This window comes from Clavelina lepadiformis, chromosome 9 (genome assembly GCF_947623445.1).
Source record: "Clavelina lepadiformis chromosome 9, kaClaLepa1.1, whole genome shotgun sequence".
NCBI lineage: Eukaryota > Metazoa > Chordata > Ascidiacea > Aplousobranchia > Clavelinidae > Clavelina > Clavelina lepadiformis.
This window is the reverse complement of record NC_135248.1, coordinates 9,944,358-9,965,549: the sequence shown is the minus strand read 5'-3', so window position 1 is coordinate 9,965,549 and position 21,192 is coordinate 9,944,358. Positions and strand designations below refer to the sequence as shown.

General features: G+C 35.8%; 3 protein-coding genes across 5 annotated transcripts; 1 reads left to right on the top strand and 2 right to left on the bottom strand.

Annotated features, from left to right (window-relative positions):
- The first annotated feature begins 191 nt into the window (after positions 1 to 191).
- Positions 192 to 4,696, top strand: LOC143470996 (zinc finger matrin-type protein 4-like). 2 transcript variants are annotated; one of them, XM_076969305.1, is made up of 8 exons: positions 199 to 467; positions 555 to 705; positions 2,276 to 2,383; positions 2,496 to 2,620; positions 2,733 to 2,831; positions 3,168 to 3,303; positions 3,448 to 3,607; positions 4,149 to 4,696. In XM_076969305.1, the coding sequence occupies exons 2-8, from the start codon at positions 579 to 581 to the stop codon at positions 4,258 to 4,260; spliced, it is 867 nt and encodes a 288-aa protein (XP_076825420.1). In that variant the 5' UTR covers positions 199 to 467; positions 555 to 578; the 3' UTR covers positions 4,261 to 4,696. The 2 variants fall into 2 exon arrangements, with proteins under 2 accessions (XP_076825421.1, XP_076825420.1); XM_076969306.1 differs by lacking the exon at positions 2,276 to 2,383 and having other exon boundaries at positions 192 to 467.
- On the bottom strand, positions 4,380 to 8,145 carry LOC143470995 (E3 ubiquitin-protein ligase TRIM32-like). 2 transcript variants are annotated; one of them, XM_076969303.1, is made up of 4 exons: positions 7,860 to 8,145; positions 6,550 to 6,692; positions 5,896 to 6,120; positions 4,380 to 5,810 (listed from the first exon to the last, which is right to left on the bottom strand). In XM_076969303.1, exons 1-4 carry the CDS (start codon positions 8,109 to 8,111, stop codon positions 5,360 to 5,362), a joined length of 1,071 nt encoding a protein of 356 aa, XP_076825418.1. In that variant the 5' UTR covers positions 8,112 to 8,145; the 3' UTR covers positions 4,380 to 5,359. The 2 variants fall into 2 exon arrangements, with proteins under 2 accessions (XP_076825418.1, XP_076825419.1); XM_076969304.1 differs by having other exon boundaries at positions 7,983 to 8,145.
- An 8,544-nt stretch (positions 8,146 to 16,689) lies between these two features.
- On the bottom strand, positions 16,690 to 19,979 carry LOC143470990 (reticulophagy regulator 3-like). Its single transcript, XM_076969299.1, has one exon. It carries the CDS (start codon positions 18,718 to 18,720, stop codon positions 17,491 to 17,493), a length of 1,230 nt encoding a protein of 409 aa, XP_076825414.1. The 5' UTR covers positions 18,721 to 19,979; the 3' UTR covers positions 16,690 to 17,490.
- Positions 19,980 to 21,192: the final 1,213 nt, after the last annotated feature.

Here is a 21,192-nt window from a genome sequence, read left to right as displayed (position 1 = left end):
CAGCAAGTTTCAAAAAATATGTTTAAAATACCATATGATCACCTAACTAAATGCACGGTTTCAAAAAACTTTCAATCCAATGTCGCAGTCTAAGCGATCCAAGCGGTCCAAGTAAACCTGTATATTTTGGAGGCACCCTAACAACCATAAGGAAATCATGCTAAATTCCCTTAAACTAAACTATTATGTGAGGATAGTAGATACACTATCCATTACGGTGAACTATGTTACAACTTACAATAACATATTACGATATGCAATAAGAGAAAAAGCAATGCCTGTTATTTTTGAATGCTGATCGTTAATTGTTCACAACCATGTGTTTTATTGTGCTATAATTACAATGTATGGCATCGTAACTTTCGCTCCTCATAGTTATGGCAAAAAATAAACAATACAAAAAAGTACCTGTGCACCAAACCAGGTTGTGTGCATCAAGGCCCTGGCGCAAGCACGGTCGGCATTCGGTAAGCATCTTGAGCTGAGGCCAAAGCCTGTATGAGGAGAGTGCAATTCTTTAAGATTATTTTAAAATTATTTAAATTATTTTTTAGATATAATATCTTTTAATTGGTAAAATGGCTTACCTGAAATCATTGTATGAATCGGATACTCATGGTGATGATTTTACAAAAGACATATTTTCGACGGAGTATGGACCTCTTGGAATATCTGGTTTTAATTGTGATGGAAAAGAAGTTGGAAGTATGGACAATTGTTTTTTATTTACTTGCAGAGATATTTAATGTTATTCTATAAATGCATAGTCAGTTACTGGTACTGTTTAGTTTAGGGACACTTGAATGATGTTGGCTTCTGAGCTACTTTTAAAACCAATTGTTTAAAGTTTTTTATCAATAATATCCGAAATACACTTAATATATATCTCAGTATCTTTTCTATGCAACTAGTCAGTTATCTTTAAATTAATGAAGTAAAAGTGAAGTCGAATCCCTATATGTCAATCAGTGGACATGGATACAGTCATAGCTGATGGCATTGTCATAACGTCTTACTTCCTCCCAATTCTAATGACAATCATTCTACCCTCACTGTGTTTATGGTTTTTGTAATCAAAGTGATGTGCTCCTGGTTGTGGAGTCTCTACACAAAACTTTTAAATTAGACTAATCTATGCTAGCAGATTTAATAGTCTGTAAATCAATTCTTTTCAGGCTGCAATTTATAATATCCATCTATCAGAAACATCCACTTTAACTGCACAGGCTTGCTTATATAGCAATTAATCGTTCATAATTAGTGATTATTTTGGTTCAGCAATACTTTCATCTATATCACTTTTAGTGAAGTTTACCATGTGTTTTAACATAGGCCTAATAGATTTACACTTGAAAACATAATTTTGTTTGGTAAACAACATTACAATGAAATATAAAACAATTGAACTCTACTCTTGCTTTTTGCAAATTACACAATAAATTCATATCAAGCTTGCTTGTATTGACTTCATGAATATGAAATAACATAGGCTTACTGTACTTAGGTTTGCCATTGTAGTAGTTCTGTTCATTTATATCTGACAACCACGTCGGAATTCTGTGACACACTGCTATTGTTTTGTCCACATACTCGATTTTAAAATGTAGGCTAGTCCAATCTTTTGAAATTTTATGAATTGTTTTATGTTGTGTGATGAGGATTTTGAAACCTCTGTGCTGTATAAGCATGTGCATCAATTTTGCATCTAGGCTGAAAATGGGAAGGCAAAAAAACGACATTCAACATATTTGTGTTTTATGTTTTTATCGAATATTTATAATATAGTAACCAGAATGAGTTTTCCGATTTAGTGATTTGACATTAACAGCTCACTGCTCACATCAAACCCACAATTTACGTAAATTATTAATAATGCTATCAGATATGCAGTTACTCAGACTGGAATATTTAGTTGTTTTACATATATCGAAAGCATCACAGTATTTGATGAACCATTAAACTATGCGCATCACTTGTTATGGTGCAGTTTTGATAGCCTAGACCAGGGGTGTTCAAATGATTTGTGCCATGATCCACCACAGCCAAACCTGACAACATGATGATCCACTAAACACGAATAGTAAACATATTGGACATGCTTCAATTTTCATGGTGCTTTATTTATGTAAATGTACCAAACGTTGGAAGATCCACACAAAAAGTTGAAAAGATCCGGATACGGATCGAGATCCGCCATTTGAACGCCCCCGGCCTAGACCCTTGCATAGCATTTTTTTCTCTGTCAATAGTTAATTGCAAAAATTTTTATCATCAGCTTACTGCTATATGTGTGATGTTTTGTTGGAATCGCCATCACTCAGTTTTGCTCATTTCTCTGGCAAAAAACATGCAACAAAGCTACGTCAGTACAAAAGCTTGCAAAGTAAGAGCGTAAGTTTATTACACACTTTGAAGTTAGGTTTTCGGAAAAAAGATCAAAATAATTTTGGTTAACTGGAGCTAAACTTCAGTGATCATGCATTCATATCTTGTAGATCGTTTAGTAATTGAGTCTTCCACTGGCGATGCTGATGACCCAGATAATCTTTTTCTTCCAAGCTATTGCAAAGTGTGTGATGCTACGCTTGCTGGCAATGAACAAACAAATGCCCATTACCAGGTAACAACTATAAATCTATGATATTGTAAGTCGTTCTACGTAACCTCACTTTTAATTTTGGTTTAAAGTCAGACAATCAGTGCTAACATCATGAAATGCATCTTCTATTTAGAGTGAAAAACACCAGAAAAAAGTCCGCAATTACTTCTTAATAAAAGTGGGTGCAAAAAAAGTTCACCCACTGCATCAGCAAGATCGAGTTGAGAGAAAGGTAAACACAAACGAAATGTGTGTGCATGTGTTTGAGACCAAATCTGGAATTTTTTATGCTCAATTGTAGTTGTTTCATAGCATAATGTTTGCTTTACCTACCAGGAATTTCATGAACTCCTTAAGTTATTGCATTGTGTAATTAAGAATTAACATACTTTCTTATACGAGGATTCAGTCAAGAGACAACTTTATTTTATAATCAAAATTATGCCATTTAATTTTTTGATGTTTGCTTAGTTTTTTTTAATCATGATTGAGTTGTATGAAATTTGAAGCTTTGCAACTACTGTACGTATAAATTTTAAAAGCTGCTATTTATATGATACTTTGTCAGGAAGACTTGCAGAACTGCAGCAAAATGGAGTATTGCTCACTGTGTGGATGTGAACTTTCTTCAACTATTGTTGCAAGGACTCACTATGCTGGAAAAAAACATGCAAAAAAATTGAAGGAAAAAGCGGCATTTGATGGTACTTGCTTACAATGTTGCATGTGTTTTGCTTATATGAACAAATATTTGTTTCAGTTTGTAAAATCCACATTTCAATGGCACTAATCTGGTTTTTGTGTCAATAACAAGTCTTGCTTGAATATTCAGCAATGGATTATTTTAGCTCTAGCAGACACCTCAGTTAACTGGGAAAGATGCAACACTTGCTCTGTAGACCTAAACTCAAAACAGCAATATTTGCTTCATATATCAACGGCTAAACATAAGGCAAATGTTGAAAAGGAATTGACTGCTAGTGATAGAATGCGGGCATTGGCTAGAAGGTTAGTAATTGGTGTGTTTTATAGTGTTCATTTGCATCAACTTAACGAGGTGACCAGTGGTGTATTGAGGACTGCGTTGAGCGGGAGTCCAAAAGTTTTTAAAAGCTTAGTCTAAAATTTCCACGATAGTCTACCCCACCCAAAACATGCAGATCGCAGAAATTCCTGGTTTCTGCCTCAATAACCACTTTAAAACACCTCGCAATAAGAAATGTATTCTCACATTTATATGTAAAATACCTATCGATTCTTGATATACAATTTTGAAACGCATTATGAAACGATTTTTTAATGCCGTAAAAACGCTCATGGCCCAAAACATTTGGTTTTTGCTGGAACTATCAGTCAGCTGTCTTTGATGAAAAGGCAATAAATTTGCAGTTGTGACTAGTTTCTTCGTGTCCGTGAATGTTTTTCGTTTATTTCTCGTTTATCCATTTGTTCAAGGCTTTGGGCTCTAATTTATTATATCAATAGTAAGCACGTAGTATATATAACATTTTACGAACATCATTTGTACACGCTTCCTGTTTCATCTCAGACGTGAAGAAATCGAAACTCAAATATCGGAAGACGTCGCCAAACGAAGATTGCTCGAGACCGAATTACTGGAAATTGACAGTCAATTTAAAACACAAAAGGTTAAATATTGAAAATTTTGTGGGAATGAAGTGAGCTAACTTTAAAAAAATTTTCACTTTGGAGGTGACTACGGTTTAGAACCACTTGCTGTCTATTCCAATGAAACTGGACGATTTTCAGCGTAGGCGCAGAAGTTTTCGAAGTTTATTTTTTAGGATTTCCAATAAACGTTTTTTGTTTTTTTCAAAAATATTGTACACAGTATGCCATATTTGTATGTTTTGCTTCCTATTCTGAAAATCTGGAAGTCTCGTTTATTCGAGTTTTAACTTGCGCGATAACGGACATTCTGTACTTCATTCTTAAAGCTTATTATATATACGTTTTGCAAACTGTCATTTACTTTTACTTAACAAGTCATTTTAACTATGCATTGATCACTCTAAATGCCGTAAAGTTGAACCCTACGACGAGATCTTAAATAAAAAACGATGATGATAATGACAAGGAACGGTGTCAATAAAATTTCATCCCGTGCCAATAAGCACAAGGTGGCGGAACGTAGCTAACTCACAGTATTTACGCTGCCATACGAATATATATACTGTCCCGTTAAAGGCTTTGTTACTATAGTATAGAACTATGGTCGCTGTATCGTTTGGCAATGCTGTGAATATATCGCTGATTACAGTTCCAGTGTTTTGTTTAGTGGTGTAAGAAAGCCGACGGTGAAATATCATTACCATAGAAACCTGGATCTAATTTTGTCATCATCAGTTAACTGTGTATTGGGAAAATTCAATGAAAACTCGTGATAAATACCGCACAGTCTGAGCTATTTTGGTTGCGATTGTCAGGATGTTTTTACGCCCTGCAAAAATTCCAGCGCATGAAAACGTCTCAGTCAGTCGACTTCGACGCCATTTTCAGCGAGGTTTTCAACATTCGAAATTATTGAGTCAAGGCAGGTATTTGTCAATTGCCAGTGGTCACGCGTGTTTCCGACATAACATTGCAATGATATAACTAATTCTGGAATATTGATAGCTATACAAAGACATTTTTTCTGTTACGGTAAATATGCGTGCCATTGTAGAAACGCACTTCGCCATATATTTACAATGTGTGTTTGACGCAGCTTCAAAAGTTTCAAAAAGGCTTGTTTGAGCCTTAATATCTTCTGGCTGAGAAGCAGAAGATTTTAATATAAGTTTGCGACACTTCGCTTAAAAGAACGTTTCCTTGTGGCGTGGCCACTATGTCATGAGGACGCCAGAGTCCATGTTGCTTCTGCGATAGAAGAGTGGTGCGGAAAACTCCTTCGGATGAAAATTGAGTGACCTTGTGATTCCCGACATCGCAAACCAGAATATTGTCGTCAGCATCGCACGCAACTGCCCCGGGATATTTAAAACTATGACCCGAACCATATGCTGGCTTTATTTTGTAGACAGCTCTGCCGTTCGGCTCGAATACGATCACAGAATTGTCAAGATGATTGGGTACGATGATTCTTCCACGATTATCGGATCCTAAGCGCAAGACGTCACCTTGTATTTGCGGGTGGAACGTTCCTAATATCTTGCCGTCTCGGGAACAGGTGGTAATTTGCATTCTTCGTCTGTGCAATGCAATGTCACAATAGGATTCGGAGTTTTGTTTCCACTTGTATTGTATTGATTTCTACCAAATTAAAAATAGTATACCTGTCCATCACTGTGATCCTATCCATACTATCAACTGTCATTGCACAGGACGACCCGATAGTTCCTTGACCAAAATTGCTGACAACACGTCCTTCCGGGGTAAATATGCCAATTCGTGACGTACCATCAAAACCCACGCAATTGATGCAAAGGTTTCCGTTGCGTAGAACGCTGATACCACGAGCTTGAAATTTGAAACCTGCCATGTTCGATGGAAATGCATGTCTGCATTTTAAAACAATCATTAGTGCTTTCAAGTTGGCCTACTTCTTCTTTATACTCGAACCTGGGGATGCTTTTTGCATTAATTATTATCCAATTTTGTTCTATTTTCCCGTGAAATTAAATACTTGATAAAGGTATAGGCTAGTTTACGCCTACAAGTTACTTACTCGAGTATTTTATTAATTTGAATTATTTAGGTGAAATTAATAAGCCTACTTTTTAAAAATCTGATGAGGTTAGCCGCACTGATCAAGCTAATAACACTTGGTACAGGATGTGTCAATCAACTTGACTCAAGAACACACAAAGACCGACTTCTCTCAACAAGCTTAATCTTAGTGCAAAGCTTTAAACTTCTTTCACCATTTCAGTTTTTATATTTTAGTCTAACTGACATCGTTGGAAGGAAATGTGTAAAGAATAACTTACATGGGTTTTCTATTCGCCAAATCGATTAATTGAATCCGTTTGTTAAACACGTCGCAAGCGTATAAAGTCTTTCCATCGTGGCTTACAGTGAAGTGTTGGATCCAACCCCCGAATTGTCCAGGTCCTCTGCCTTTTCGGCCAACCTGCAAACAAATATTTTTCTATTAACAAAGAGCATGAATAAAGAAATGTTATTTTATATAGTGCAATTACGATTACTTTCTTCTATAGAGCGCTACTCCCCTTGTCGTTTGAATATATAAAATGAACTGGATCAAAGTTTGCCCACCTTATGTAGGTAAAAGCCTCTGCTGAAAAACGTAGTTTTACTAGGCTAAACACGATTTAACGATGGAAGCCGCTTAATTATAGCAAGTTTAATGGCGTAACAAACGAATTGTCTTGCCTTTTGAAAACGCTTCTTTAAGTTCTATCTATGTCCATTACGTTTTTAGTCTAAAAGGAAACAGATAATAATTCAAAACAAATATGTTACAAAAATATCCAAGAGGCCCGCTTCGGATTTTGTTGCCTAGTTCAGCGGTTCTCAATTCATTTAGTAGCCCACACACCTTGCAGGAGGAAAAAGCATTTTCGCATCCCTTGCGCGATTTTAGCTAAGAGTTTAAGATACATGATTATGGTATGGTAAGATAAGATTATAAGATTATAGTTAAAGATATGGTAGTGATTTTATTGCAGTGTCATGGTCCTGGAGAGTTTACTAGTATTTCTCCTGTAGTTGACATTATTTCAGGGGTGCGTTTTCCAGCAAGAACGTTTTTAAGAAACCTACGGCAGGACACAAGTGAAAGGTAAAACACTGAATGGTAAAACACTTAAGTTAACCTTAAATCAAACAAGTATTATTCGATAGAATTCGAACAAAAAAATGAAAAATATTATGTGGTTAATATATAATTATTGTCAAAAATGTGTCGCGAATACGCTGCCAGGCGCTAGTTATGACGTCACGATATGAAATAAACAGAAGTGATGGTTGACGTTTGGATCAAGTATGAAAAGAATATCTCGCTTAAGCTTTGCTATTGGTGAAAACCAGATCTGGGTACCGATATTTGCGGTAAGGAATCGTAAACTTCACCAGTAGGCTACATGTTCTGTCGCTTATGAGTTTTCTATGTCTAAAATAAACGTTGCCTGCACCTAATCATCTACGTTCTGCACTATTGCTTAACTATAAAATATAATTAAAAAATATTTTTGACCGGTATACTTACGGTAAAAACTTTTCTTTGCTTTAAGGTTAACTTATTTTAGGACATTACTTTAACTTAAGCCATATTTACGTGAATAAGCAGGCAGTGACTCGTGGACACTTGTCTACCGCAGTGATAAAAATACATGCAGAATGTCAGCTTCCCTAATATTTCTGCTCTAGTTGCAAATTTGACATATAGGCAATACGCCACCTCGTAGTTGTACTCCACGTATCCGTCAATAGGCATACCGGATGCTACAGAATTCAAGCCTATTTCGCTGTAAGGGTCTTCTTCATGATCGCTAGAAACTGCAGAGTAGTACGCTACTTCGTCTTCCATTGTTATGTAATATAATTATTCAGTTTACACTTTATCTGAAAGGTAAAATAAAGGTTTTGTGCCGGTCTTCAGCAAAAATATTTTTTAAGGGCAGAGCTGACGCTAGATCAGAAATGCTACACTACCAACAACCAGCTGAAACATCCGTGAGGGTCAAAAAATTAGAGCTAAAATACCGACAGCTGAATAGTCACTTGCCTGGCGAAATGTCTGTGTTACCACTTTAGCACTCCGATAGTTCAAGTTCAAAATTATTTCCTGCTGCGCATTCAAATAAAATTGATTGAAACTCTATACTGCCTGTTGCTGCTACGTATTTTCTAGTTACAAAATTGACGTAACCTCCAACAAATCAAAACCACAAGCTACAGGAGGTTAGTTAAAAATTTTGAGGAAGGGGATCAACTGACTTTCTATGTCGCCAATCTTGTACGTTAATGATAAACTAAAAAAACTTCCGAAAATTCGAAATGTTAGTGAGTAAGTTGTACTGTCAAAGCCAAATTTAATATTTTCTTGACAATGATTGCTTCTGTGTTGACATTTCTTTTACAGATATACAACGCATATTGGTGGCATTTCTATTTCCATTCTTCATTACTTTGAAGTAAGTTACATCAGACATGGCCGAATTATTGTAATTTGATGCTGCTACTTAAGACACCTCTTTGATAACTGACACAGCGTCAACAAAGGCACCTCGTCTTTGAAACATTTCTAAGATTGCGTGTTGAACATCTTGGTACAGGTGTTGCCATATTTCTATTTCCGTATTGTTTTAACTAAGCTGGGTTGCGCCACGGCGTTAGAGGCAGGAAGCAATGATCATTTCATCATAATTACTCACATGAGGAAACGTATAGGTATAGCCTATGCAAGCTGCATTTAGTGATTAACTGTCTATGTACTCCGTCTTCAGCCGCTCTGTAAAGACTTTTGGTAGTTAATATCATTTGTTTCAATTTATCATTGACACAGCTTTGACACTAACGGACACTCAATTTTCTGTTAAAAAGTAAGCTATTGTTTTCAAAGCAACACCAACAAGTAGTAGAATGATGCCAGGTAATGTTACGACTATCATCGAAAAACAAATTTATGATTAATACAAAAGCATATGAAATGCCATTGTTGTAGAATAGATAAAACGTCGCTTTGTGCCTTCTGTGAACTAACGTTTAAAACCCTTTTCATCAGCAGTAGGCCCCACCAGCCCCCAATTTATAAATCGTCGTGAATGTTTTCATATTAAGATCTGCGTCAATTGTTCTTTTTGTAAGTTCAGTCTAGAACTAAGTTTACATGATCTATGTAGGCCTATTGCAAGTGCACGAGGGTTTGAAAGTATGTTCATTTTTTACTAGCGTTTCTGCTATTATACTACCACTTCTACTTTCATACTGCGATATTAAATATTCTGGGCAGACTATATTTCATTAATCATGTGAACTTGCATCTGTGATCACACTAGTAAAAAGACAGCTTAGCCTTTGGTCTATCTTTACCAAATCTGTTCATCTATAGTATAGATTCTATACCAAGTGACGTTATGTAAAAAGCTTCAATTGAGTTTCACACCATGGTCGTTTTGTTGCAAACAGGTGAAGGCAGAATCATTTCTGACAGGTTATGAAGACGCATTAGCTGCTGCGACAACCTCATAAGAAGCTGTATTGCTTGCCGAAGTTTAGTCCATCTACGGTAGGGTGTGGCGCCATCTACTGCCGCAAATAGAGACACCTTTGAGATGTAGGCCTACATATGGAAACGGTTGCTTAGGATTCCACGGAGTGCCTGGAACACAATTGATTGGGTTGATAAGCTCTGTTTCTTCCTGCCATAAATGTGACGTCAGACTTAAACGAATGATTTTCTTGCGCAAGCTTTTAACTTGTTTTATAGCTTTGTCCTAAGCTACCCTAAAATGTCGTCAGACTTAAATGATTTTATGACCTTGTTTTGACAACATTTGAACGCCGACCGCGATTGCACAAAAAATATTAAGGAAACAATAGCTCATCTTAGAGCTAACAAGTAATGATCAAGTTTTAGAAATAAGAATAAACTTGTTTTATTATAGTCCCCGTCGGTTAAACCAGGGCTTTTCAAACTGTGGGTCGCGACCCCGTTTAGGGTCGTGAAACAAATTTAATTTTTATAATTTGGATTGTTTTTGTTAATTTTTTGTTCGCTTTACTGTTTCCATTACGAGATTTTTTATTAATATAGGCTACATTCACTGTACTTCGGTGGATTTTGTGCACTTATATCATTTTGCCAGAGACAAAAATACCACTTGAAATGTAATTGGACGTTTATTTTTTAACATCATTAACGTTGTAGGCTATAGGTCGCATAGAAATTTCTTTTCTAAAATGGGGTCGCAGAACCAAAACGTTTGAGAAGCTCTGGGTTAAACCATGCTTCTGTTATGCACGTTGTTTTCTGCTTGGTTTGACGTGCCTTTGTATTTTCTGCCTTCGGCCAGAAGCACTGATAAATGTGATTACGCCTTGCCCGTTATCGAACGAGTGACATTCTACCGATGCCTGTACTGCTGTGTAGACGTGCCCACTTTTTACCATTTATGAAATATAATCCTACAGTTAACTGCAGGTCCCTTCGAACCAGCACTAGAAAAAGACCGGTAACAATTCTTACCCTCGTTTGAGTACGAATTGCTTATGTCTTTTGTCTGGATTCGCACTTTGCTTCGGGTCGTTCGGAATTTTTGGAATTTTCGGAAATTTTAACTTTTTGACCCCGGTCATGAGCCCCAAAGTTTTCATTTAAAAATCGCAAAATTGGGAATTCTCTCAATTGGAAAACGTTCATTTATAGCTCTGTGAGAAATTTAAAACATTTTTTGTTGAATACTATTCTAAAGATGATATAGTAAACATCTTTAAAAGCATTTTTCTGTTGTACCTAGTTATAAAAGAAGAATTAAACTCAGTGGTGGGATTCAGCCGGTTCGCACCGGATCGTGCGAACTGGTTCTTGGGATTTAAGAGACCTACGCGAACCGGTTGTTAACATGCGTATGTATAGGCTTATGTTATATCGGCTCCGGGTCAATATGGCAGGTGTTAGTGAGAGAACCGGATGTTAAAATATTTGAATCTCACCACTGATTATGCTTCACAAATAATTACACATTTTGCAGCCAGTATACCATGGTATAATCTGCAGCTTTTGGATTTTGTTCATCATAAATGTTCGATTATGAAGCCAAATTTGTTAATTTCATAATACTGAAGAATTGTATATATAGGCTGCAGCACACGATGAACGCAAGAATACAGAGTGATCGGAAAATGGATACAAAACTTTACCACGAACTCATCCTGACAACACAGTATAGCATATTTTATAGGAATGTGCCGCATGGACGAACATTAGGGCTCATGCGAATCCAAATATCATTAATCTCGACACGAGTAAATCCGGAATTTATTCGTATCAGCACCAAATGATAAAACTTCATCAAAAAGTTGCTTGTAACGTGACATAATTCTTAAAAATTAATGATCAGAAACTGATTTGAAAAGAAAAATCTTTAAGTAAATGACCTTCATTAACAAATGTGGACTCTTTTATTTTTTTACAAATCAAGAAATTTTTAAGTTTTTTTGTATTTAAATTTGCCATGTTAGTATTTGTGTTCGCCCAAATTTTCCACAAAGACGATACTCGGTGAATCTTTTCGGGTTTGGGTTCATGTTGACCAAATCCTGTAGTATTTTAGAGTAAGAATGGAGACCTCAACTCTGTTTAGGAACACTTTGCAACTTCCGCGTCTCTTCCTCTATTGCTTGTAGAAAATTCTCTCTTTATGGAGGATTTTAAGTTAATATATTTGGGTGGTTTCGCCAGTCATTAGTTTCACTTCTCTTTCCGCAGCATCAATCACAACTTTTAGTAAGCAAACAGTTGATTACCTAAGATAGGGTCTGCTAGACGGACTGTTAGGGAAGAGCCTCATTCTGTTATTACTTTGCCGAGCCATTCTGCAATAAAAATAAACCGTGAATCTGGCCCAATAAATTCTGCACATGTTGCGGTATCCCTTATTCTTTTTGTTGTGATAGATATTCGTCCTTTTAACTCATTCAGTGCTTGCATAAAAAGATCTTTAGCTATCTTTTGTTCTAAAGAGCTTTGACTTATCTTAAATTAATTTACCTGTTGAATTTTCTGACTATGTTGTTGCGTGCGGTTATAACACTTTAACCTTTTGTCAGCGGAAAAGTTTTTATTCTACAAAAGAAAGAGTTTACAGGAAAAGGTTTTTATTATAGGTGCCGTACACTTTCTCAATATTACAAATAACTAAGAACATAAGTAATGCTACTGCTTATAAGATGTCTAATACATGAGTTGCAATCACCATGAGTCATGACTATCTCAGACAGCTCGTCTGTTTGATTCACGCAGTTAACCCTCTCTATCTCGGTGACTCACTCGACTATCTTCGCTTGCTGGTAGGTGCGAGCTAAAATAACGTGAAAGCGATGGGAGTTAAAATGTTCGACATGAAAAACGCTATGAGTTGCTGCAGCTGCAACGGGAGCAAAACAATGTTTTGACAATGGGAGATACATATAGTTAAAGCTGACACATTGAAACATAGATAAATAATTAATCAGTGTTAAGTTGAGAAGTGGGCATTTCTAATAAAAACTTCTTATCAACACAGATGCTGGAATACGACCTGAGAACGTTTCTAAAAGGAGTGTTCACACGAAGTTATTCACAGCACATTTCCAAATATCAAACGACAGTTGAAGTTGAAGTGTTTGCCAAAAAAAATTTCATAAACTTCAATGAAAAACTAGAAAACACTTTTGCAAGAAATGATGTCATGGTATTAAAAAATACCACCCAGGCCGCAACAGTTCCTTGCCATCAATAAAAAAGTCACTGAGAGATTTAAAAAAACTTGCATATTTTCCTCCTAGGCACTAGTTGTGTTATCAAGTTAACTAAAAATCTTCGACAAAAGGAGAATTTTCTTCAAACAATAGAGGAGCGGTAGAGGTTGCACAGTTTTCGAAAGTAGAATTGAAATCACTATTCCCTAAAAATGTGTTGTTATAGTATTTTGTGTTGTCAGGTTGCGTTTGTAACGAAAGCTCTGTAATCATTTTCTTATCACCCTGTTTTTTTTGCGTTCGTTGTGTGCTGCATAAAGAATTCTTTTCTGTATTATGAAAGCAGCAAATTGAGTTTCAGAATTATACACTTAATACTTGTGATAAACAAAATCCAAATACTTGTATACTGATCTAAATACGACAAAAAATGCATTTAAAGATGTTTACTGATGTTACATTTACAAAAATTTTAAATAAAAAATGTTGTAGATTTCTCACAGCGCTATAAGTCTGTTTTTGCAACATTTTTGGTTTGGGAGAATTCCCAAATTTAACGATTTTTAAGTGAAAGTTTTGGAGCTCATGAGCAGGGCCAGAAAGTTAAAATGTTTAAAAATGTTTTTTACAAATTTAGTTTTGGTTGATTGAATGGAATTAAACTTCTTAACTTTAACTGTTTAAGGATGACCTGAATATGAAGAACCTTATTATCCGTTTTATAACATACCGGTAGTGTGTCACTATTTGGTATGGTGTCCTCATATGTTACCTTGTGGCGTTCGTTTGTGTTTCTGGTTGCGACAGTGTAAGCGTCCATTCACATCAAATAGATATATGATTTTGGGCCGACTTTCTTGGCACAAGTTCTTAATGTCCACAAACTATTTTCCTTCAATGGTTGCATTCGTACGGCCATTCCGCGATGCAATTCAGCCAAATCTTTGCTTCCGTTGTCGTAATGGCGATTTACTTGCAACCGTTTCTGTATTAAAGCGTCTTTAACACCATGGACTAGCTGAGGTTGTAGCAGTTGTTTTGAAGTCAGAAGTGTAGTGCGACTTCTTCATGACATGAGTCTTTGAGCAGAACTGCTGTCAACTCCTGTCGGTGTGTTTCTCCAATCGAGTATAGTCATCCAAATGTCTCTTTGTCTTCTGGAACACTTTTTTATGAGACTCCTGACTATTTTCATTGCCGATTCGGTCTTTCCATTGGATTAATGATGATGAGGTGAAGACGTCACTTGCTTAAGTTCCCAGCTGCGAGAAAAATCTGCTTAAAGCTCCAACAAGCGAATTGTGGTCCATTTTCATTCAGTACAAGGTTTGGAATGTTGTGGCGACTAAGCATTTCTTTGCAAACTTGGATGTTACTATTGGCAATGGTTTCATCGAGCGTGAACAGCTACCAAAAATTCGAATGAAAATCTACTAAAATCAAATAGTGTTTATCATTGAGTGTGAGTAAATCGATGTCTAGCCTACTCCATGGTAGGTCAGGAACTTCGTAGCTCAGCAAGGGCTGCTTTTGTTGTTTGGACAGGAACTCGTTGTTTATGCTGCATTGGGAGATGAACTCCTTTGTTTCATCCGACCTTCTCGGCCAAATCAAGATATCTCGTGCTTTTCTTCAACACACGCCCGATCTCAAATAATGAAATGAATTCGACCAAAGATGGACCGACGCATTAGTTTCCGAATTATTACCTTCTGCCTTTTGAATAAAGTTTCATTAGAAATAGATATTTCTTCACGGGATGACCAATATTCACGAATGTGTACTGGAGTTTCCTCTCTGGCTCCAGGCCATCGCGCAAGAACAATATGTTTCAGTACCCTTAAGAATACATCCTTCTGTGAAGGACTGGATTTCTTTCAGTTGATTTTCCGACACCTTTCAAAATAATGCTTTCGAAACTCTTAAACTACTTTTTTCTTTCTTTAGGGAAAATATTGAAAAGCTTTTCTCATCAACTCCTTCGGTTGCTAATGCTTTTCGGGAGTATTGAGAGGACATCGAGACAAAAATAAGGCTATAGGCTACATACATTTATATACCTTGCTTATATTTTACACTAAATGATTACTTTTTCAGCCGCAACAAGTTGCTACGTTTCAATCTTTTGGAGGACACGTTTAAGATTTCGAAATATTATTTAAAGTGGTTTATGGTCACTCCAGACATTAACGTGTAGCGACCTGGGTGGTATTCTTTTACCATTACATCATTTGTTGCAAAAGTGTTTTCTAGTTATTGATTGAAGTTTATGTAATTGTTTTTTGACACTTGACTTTGACACTTCAACTGTCGTTTGTTATTTGGAAACGTGCTCTGAATAACTTCGTGTAAACACTCCTTTTAGTACGTTCCCAGAGTGTTTTCCAGCATTTATGCTGATAACAAATCTTTACTGGAAATGCCCGCTTCTTATTCTTAACACTGATTATATTTATCTATGTCTCAATGTGTCAGCTTTAACTATATGTATCTCCCATTGTCAAAATATAGTTTCGCTGCTGCACCTGCTACGACTTGCAGCGTTTTTCTTGTTGAACATTTTAACTTCCATCGCTTTCACGCTTTATAAGCTCGCACGTCTACTAGCTAGCAGAGGGAGATAGAGAGCCTTAACTGAGTGAATCATCGAAATCAACAGATGAGTTGTCGGAGCTAGTTGTGGTGATTACAACTCAATAGACCTCTTATAAGCGGTAGCGTTACTTATGTTATTGGTTATTTGTAATATTGAGAAAGTGTACTCCCCCTATAATAAAAACCTTTTCTGTTAAACTAATTCTGTTGTAATATTAAAACTTTTCTGCCGACAAAAGATCAGAGTATAACAGCACGCAACAATGGAATCAGAAAATTCAACAAGCAAATTAGGTTAAGATACCCTTATAAGTCAAAAGAAGTTTTTCAAACGTTTTGTCAAACATAGACGTATTGCTCATACTTTTCAAATCCACAACAAAAAATTTGTTGGTGTGCGTTCTTCAAGCAATGTTTTTTATATGGATTTGCAAGTTTTGTGATCTTATTCGAACTCGATACTTTTCATTATGAACACTGAAGAAAAACAGTCATCGTTTGTACTTATTACAGTACTAATTGCATTATTATTAACATAGGTGGGCAGTACCGAATTACTATACCACGGTACCTTATAGTACCGATACCGTCGGTACTTTTGAAAAAAAGTACCGAATCTTATACCGAATTACTTTTTTCACGAAATTTCTGTCGGTCCCGGTAATCTTACTTTTCATGTGATAATTTCAAAATTTGAACAAGTATGTTTTCAAAAATACATGTTAATTAATCTTTTATACTAATTTTAGCAACTGTTATGTTTTTTAATCTAGAAATGTCAAGTAAAATTGCAAGCGATCAACATCACATGTGTTTTGACCTGGAGTAACCTTTACCGGGGGCATAACTGCGGGAAACATTGCATTTGTAGCAGCATCTTTTACACAAAAAGTACCGGTAACAAGAACTGAACTACTTTTTTTTTAAATAACACCGAATACCGGAGCCGCCAGTACATATTTTGCCAAGAACCGGTACCGACGGTACTTTCAAAGTACCGGCTGCCCACCGCTGTTGATCAGACCATAATCCGAACAGTAAATTTGTCAGCTCATGGGGAAAAATATTTTTCTTTTCACTGCCGATCGTCAATATTTGAAAAACTTACGTATTTGATCATGTATTTATTTTTAGGTACGGTGTAATCATTGACGCTAGCACGCTGAAACGCACAAAGTTTTAAGCGTCGAAGTTTGTTGCAAGTTGTACAAAAAGTCGACCTACCATACCATTGTTCACATGACGAACTACATAAATAGATAAAGTTAATACAAGGAAAACATCATGGTACATTTGCATCATACACATAAACGATAAATGACGAAAAGAGGCAATCTTTTAAAGTCAACACATTCACGAAATGTGACCAGTTTGACAAGGTGACATTCTCTGGTATACAAGACATTAATTAATTATATTATCATTGAATGGCATCAAATATTACTTGAAAGTAGAACATATAACCAATTCAATTGGAGTACTCGACTAAAAGGATGTAAGCAAATTTTGAAGTGGTACGTTATTCCAAAACAGTACTTTGAATGCTAGCTTGAACGCCTAACTTTGAACACAGGTTGATTTCTGATTTCAATCGTATAGACAAGCTGTATACATACTTCGGCATATGAATCAATAGCAGTGTTGTGATTACAGTTTTAAAATAATTCATTGAAATAAAACATAACATATATGTATCTGTCACAGTAATCAAGTGCACCAGGATTTGAAATACTATACTATTAAATCAAATAGTGGATGTTGTTGCAAAATTGAGAAAAAACATTAACTCAGGTGTGCATACACAATGACAGACACATTGAGCAATTTATCCACATATCAGGACATCACAGTCAAAAGCAGAAAAACACTCAATCAATCAATTTCTGATATTTTTCCATTTCAAAGTTCTATCAAATGTTATCTTCGTCTTCACTGGAAAGTATCACAAATTCATAATCACTTGTTGGGGTGGATGAAGAACTCTGTTCGCCTAAATCTCTAAAAGGAGGCTTCACAGATTGGGCAAGGGAAGTAAATGTATCACGGACAACACCTTCTATTGCACCTTTTATCAAATTATTTAAAGGATTATCCACACACTGTGAGGCCTCAGGTTGGTTGGTTGAAACCATGATGTTTTCACTGGTATCTTCTGGTTTTTTCAGATTCAGGACTGTTGAAAGCAGGCCAAAATGGTCATCATCATCGTCACTGTGGTTATCAATATTTTGCAATTGTTGATGCTGTAATGAGGCTGGGCAAAACTCTTTCGAAAGCAAACCATCCGGTGTGCTTGATCGAGAAAATGACGGAAGCTCATTAGCCAAAATTTCCTCATCTGTTTCTGAAAGTTCAGAATCGTCAGTGATAGCTCTGGCAAGAACAGCAGTTGTTTTTTCATCTAACGTTGGCACAAAGTCTGATAAGTCATCATCAACACCATTTTGGATTTCGGTATCTTTTTGGTCAGCGACGTATTTAGTCAACAGGTAAGCTTCGCTGGGTCGCTGTTTTAAAGTGTATTGCAACTGCATGAGAAAAGGTTCCACGAGCAGATAAGTCCTTTCTAGCAATCTATGATACCAAAGTACCGGCCACAACAACATGCATAACATTGTGAAGTATGCCAAAATAACACCAGGTATTTTGTTCCCAAGCACAATTAACACTAAACATGCTCCGTTGAAACATAAACAAAATTTTCCAGGATACATTGAGCGAACAGCAAGTATATCGTTTATTGTGCTACTAATACTAATGACGACTTTGGCTGCTACTTCACACATTTCACGTAAACAAAGGAGATTGGGATTGAGCTCACCCCACTCTGCTTCAGCGTCAGGAGATTCTGCTCGAATTTCTGGCCAAATCTTATGCTTCCATAGGTCGATCAACAAGAGAAAAAGTACCAGAGAAAATACAAATCCAAAAGCATGATGACTATTTATAAAAATGTACCAAAATACTACATGGACCACAAACACAAAAAACGCAGACTGTGCAGGTTTCTCCCAGACCAAAAGTCTTTGTAGGGAAAGAATAAGGGATTCATAGTGCTTCAGTTGATTAAACAGTGCCTGAGAAAACGTAAAACTGGATGACGATAATGAAGCATCCCCAGCTCCAGAAGGGGATGCCATGCTTGCAGAGTACAACTTTTTAACTTTGCATTACACTGTAATTTCTAGTTTTTCGGAAAAAAGTAATAGAAATTAAATATACTTATATAAAACAATTCATTGATTTCCAAACCTCAGTGATAAATGATAATTTCTCACCCTTAGAGTTCAGTTATTGAGCTTGCCTGTATGCTTATTCTAATGGATGCATTTTTTGTGGTTTTATCCAAATCCAGCACCCTACCTCTACAACAACATCAACAGTATGGTTTGCTCAACTTCAAACCTTGGCATCATGATGCAAATGCATTTAAGTGTTTTTAATATCAATTCCCAAGCCATCACTAAACAGTTCGCAAAAACAGTGATAAGTTGAAAATGAATACTGTATGCTGAAGAAGAGTACTTATATATATGAAAAGGTAAGACACATAGTTATCTTACGCAGTTATGGGCATTTTTCAAATTTGTGGACAAACTTGGAGTTTATTGCGACTATACAGGAAAGTAACATGGTGATAAAAGAACATGAAAAATCAAAAAAGGTCAAGGCATAATTCGTCTAATAACTGCAGTGTGATTAAGCTGCAGTTCCCTAATTCCAGATAATTTACAAATTTTGAATACATTGATTCTCTATGAACGAAAATGAACTCTTGATTATAATTGGTCATTTGGACTTGGAAAATCAATTTGGGTTTGGTGAACATTCAAGTTAGTACATACAATACATAATAATACATACAATATGAATACACTTGACATATTCAAAAATTAAAATTAAAAAAACCCAATTCAAACAAAAAAGTTTACCAGTCACAAAACCCTATTGGACCATGTATTACCACATACGGTAAGCAAAGCACTTTAGTTTAGGGAAAACATCCAAATGGGGATGCATTGCATCAAACTACTTGGTTGCAAACAAAGTTTACATGAAAGTAGTTATACGACTAAGTTCTCAAACTTGTAGTTTTGATTTTAAGAAACCAGTACAGCAGTTTGAAACGTGATTTTGAACCAATTTGATAAGATTATAATCATACTCAAACAATGTGTAAATTCATAGTGGGCCTTATGCCGAACTTTTGAAATGCTGTATTCACTTTTGTAGGCTTACAGAATCAGCTATCTGGTGCACAAAATGGGTCAAAAAGCTACTTTGTAAGCTAAATAATTACTAAACAAAGTCAGTCGGTGCATAATCGCGCATACCGGTGCCTACAAGTCTTTGAAAATTAAGCTTTCCGGTGCAGGAAAAAAAACTTACATACCATACACAGGACCTCTCTAAAAACCACTAGGCCTATAGGACTAAGAGAAAGACTAAGATTAAGAGAACTATTGCAATCTAAGATGTCTATGGTATTCTGCTTGCATTAAAGCGATAAATATAAAATACAGTATACACGAGTTTATTTGATGTTCATAATAGGCCTGTATACTTCCGTTTAACTAAGACCTACAAAGGTATATAGTAGAGCAGTATTAATATTATTACTCGAGTAAAAGTATTTAGTTTAGAAAACATTTGAGTACCAGACCAGTATGGCCAGTCTAGTATGACCAGTATAGGTAACTTGGCAAGTACCAAGTATTCAGCATAAGTACTTGAGTACCTTAGCACCTTACACGAGTAATTACGGAATAATTTTTCAATTCCTTTATTCTTAAACATAGTAGGGGAATATAATGAGCAAAGGAGAACAGTGTAAAAAAACTTCGGTTAGATGACCGGTCATAATTTAATATATTGTAGCTTAAGCTTACAGGTTGATAAAGCTATTTAAGAAAGATTACTAATTAATCAATAACTTATAACCAATTGTTTTTGTTTATTGTGACTATATATTGTAATCTTTTGTAGTACTTCGGTTGGTCTTGAGTGACACTTATAGTTCATGGTTACATGATTATAGCTTGAGTTGGTCTGTGTATATTCAATGAGTCTCGTATCTATCGGTCGTGAAATGTTCCGCAGTCAGAATTGTGATATTATTAAACTTGCATTCAATTCGATAAAGTTTATCCATATAAATGTTCATTTTATTGACATCGCAATATATTACAATTCCACTAAAGACTAGAACAACATCACGAAACAGCAACTAGTATACTGGATTGATGAAGGTCCAAATCAGACTGGGTTATAGTAGAAGACTAATAATAATAATAATGGATTATTTTGGGTGTCAACCCATAATAACATACACAGCTTTTCTAGTTAGTTTTAGTACAATTTAGTACAGGAAAACACGTCACAAAAAAATAAACGTATAAGCGACACGAAGTACGTACAGCTGTTAGAAAACGTTCGACAGGAAATTGTTTGTAGTTAGTTTTAGAGAAACGAGATATTACGATTTGTTCTGAGAAAAATTATATCTTGTGAGTAATACAAACATAGTTACCAAAGTCACACAATTTTACTTCACTGTTGATTTGCAATTTGTTATACCTGTATACGCCGTACATAAAGTGGTGGGATTCAGC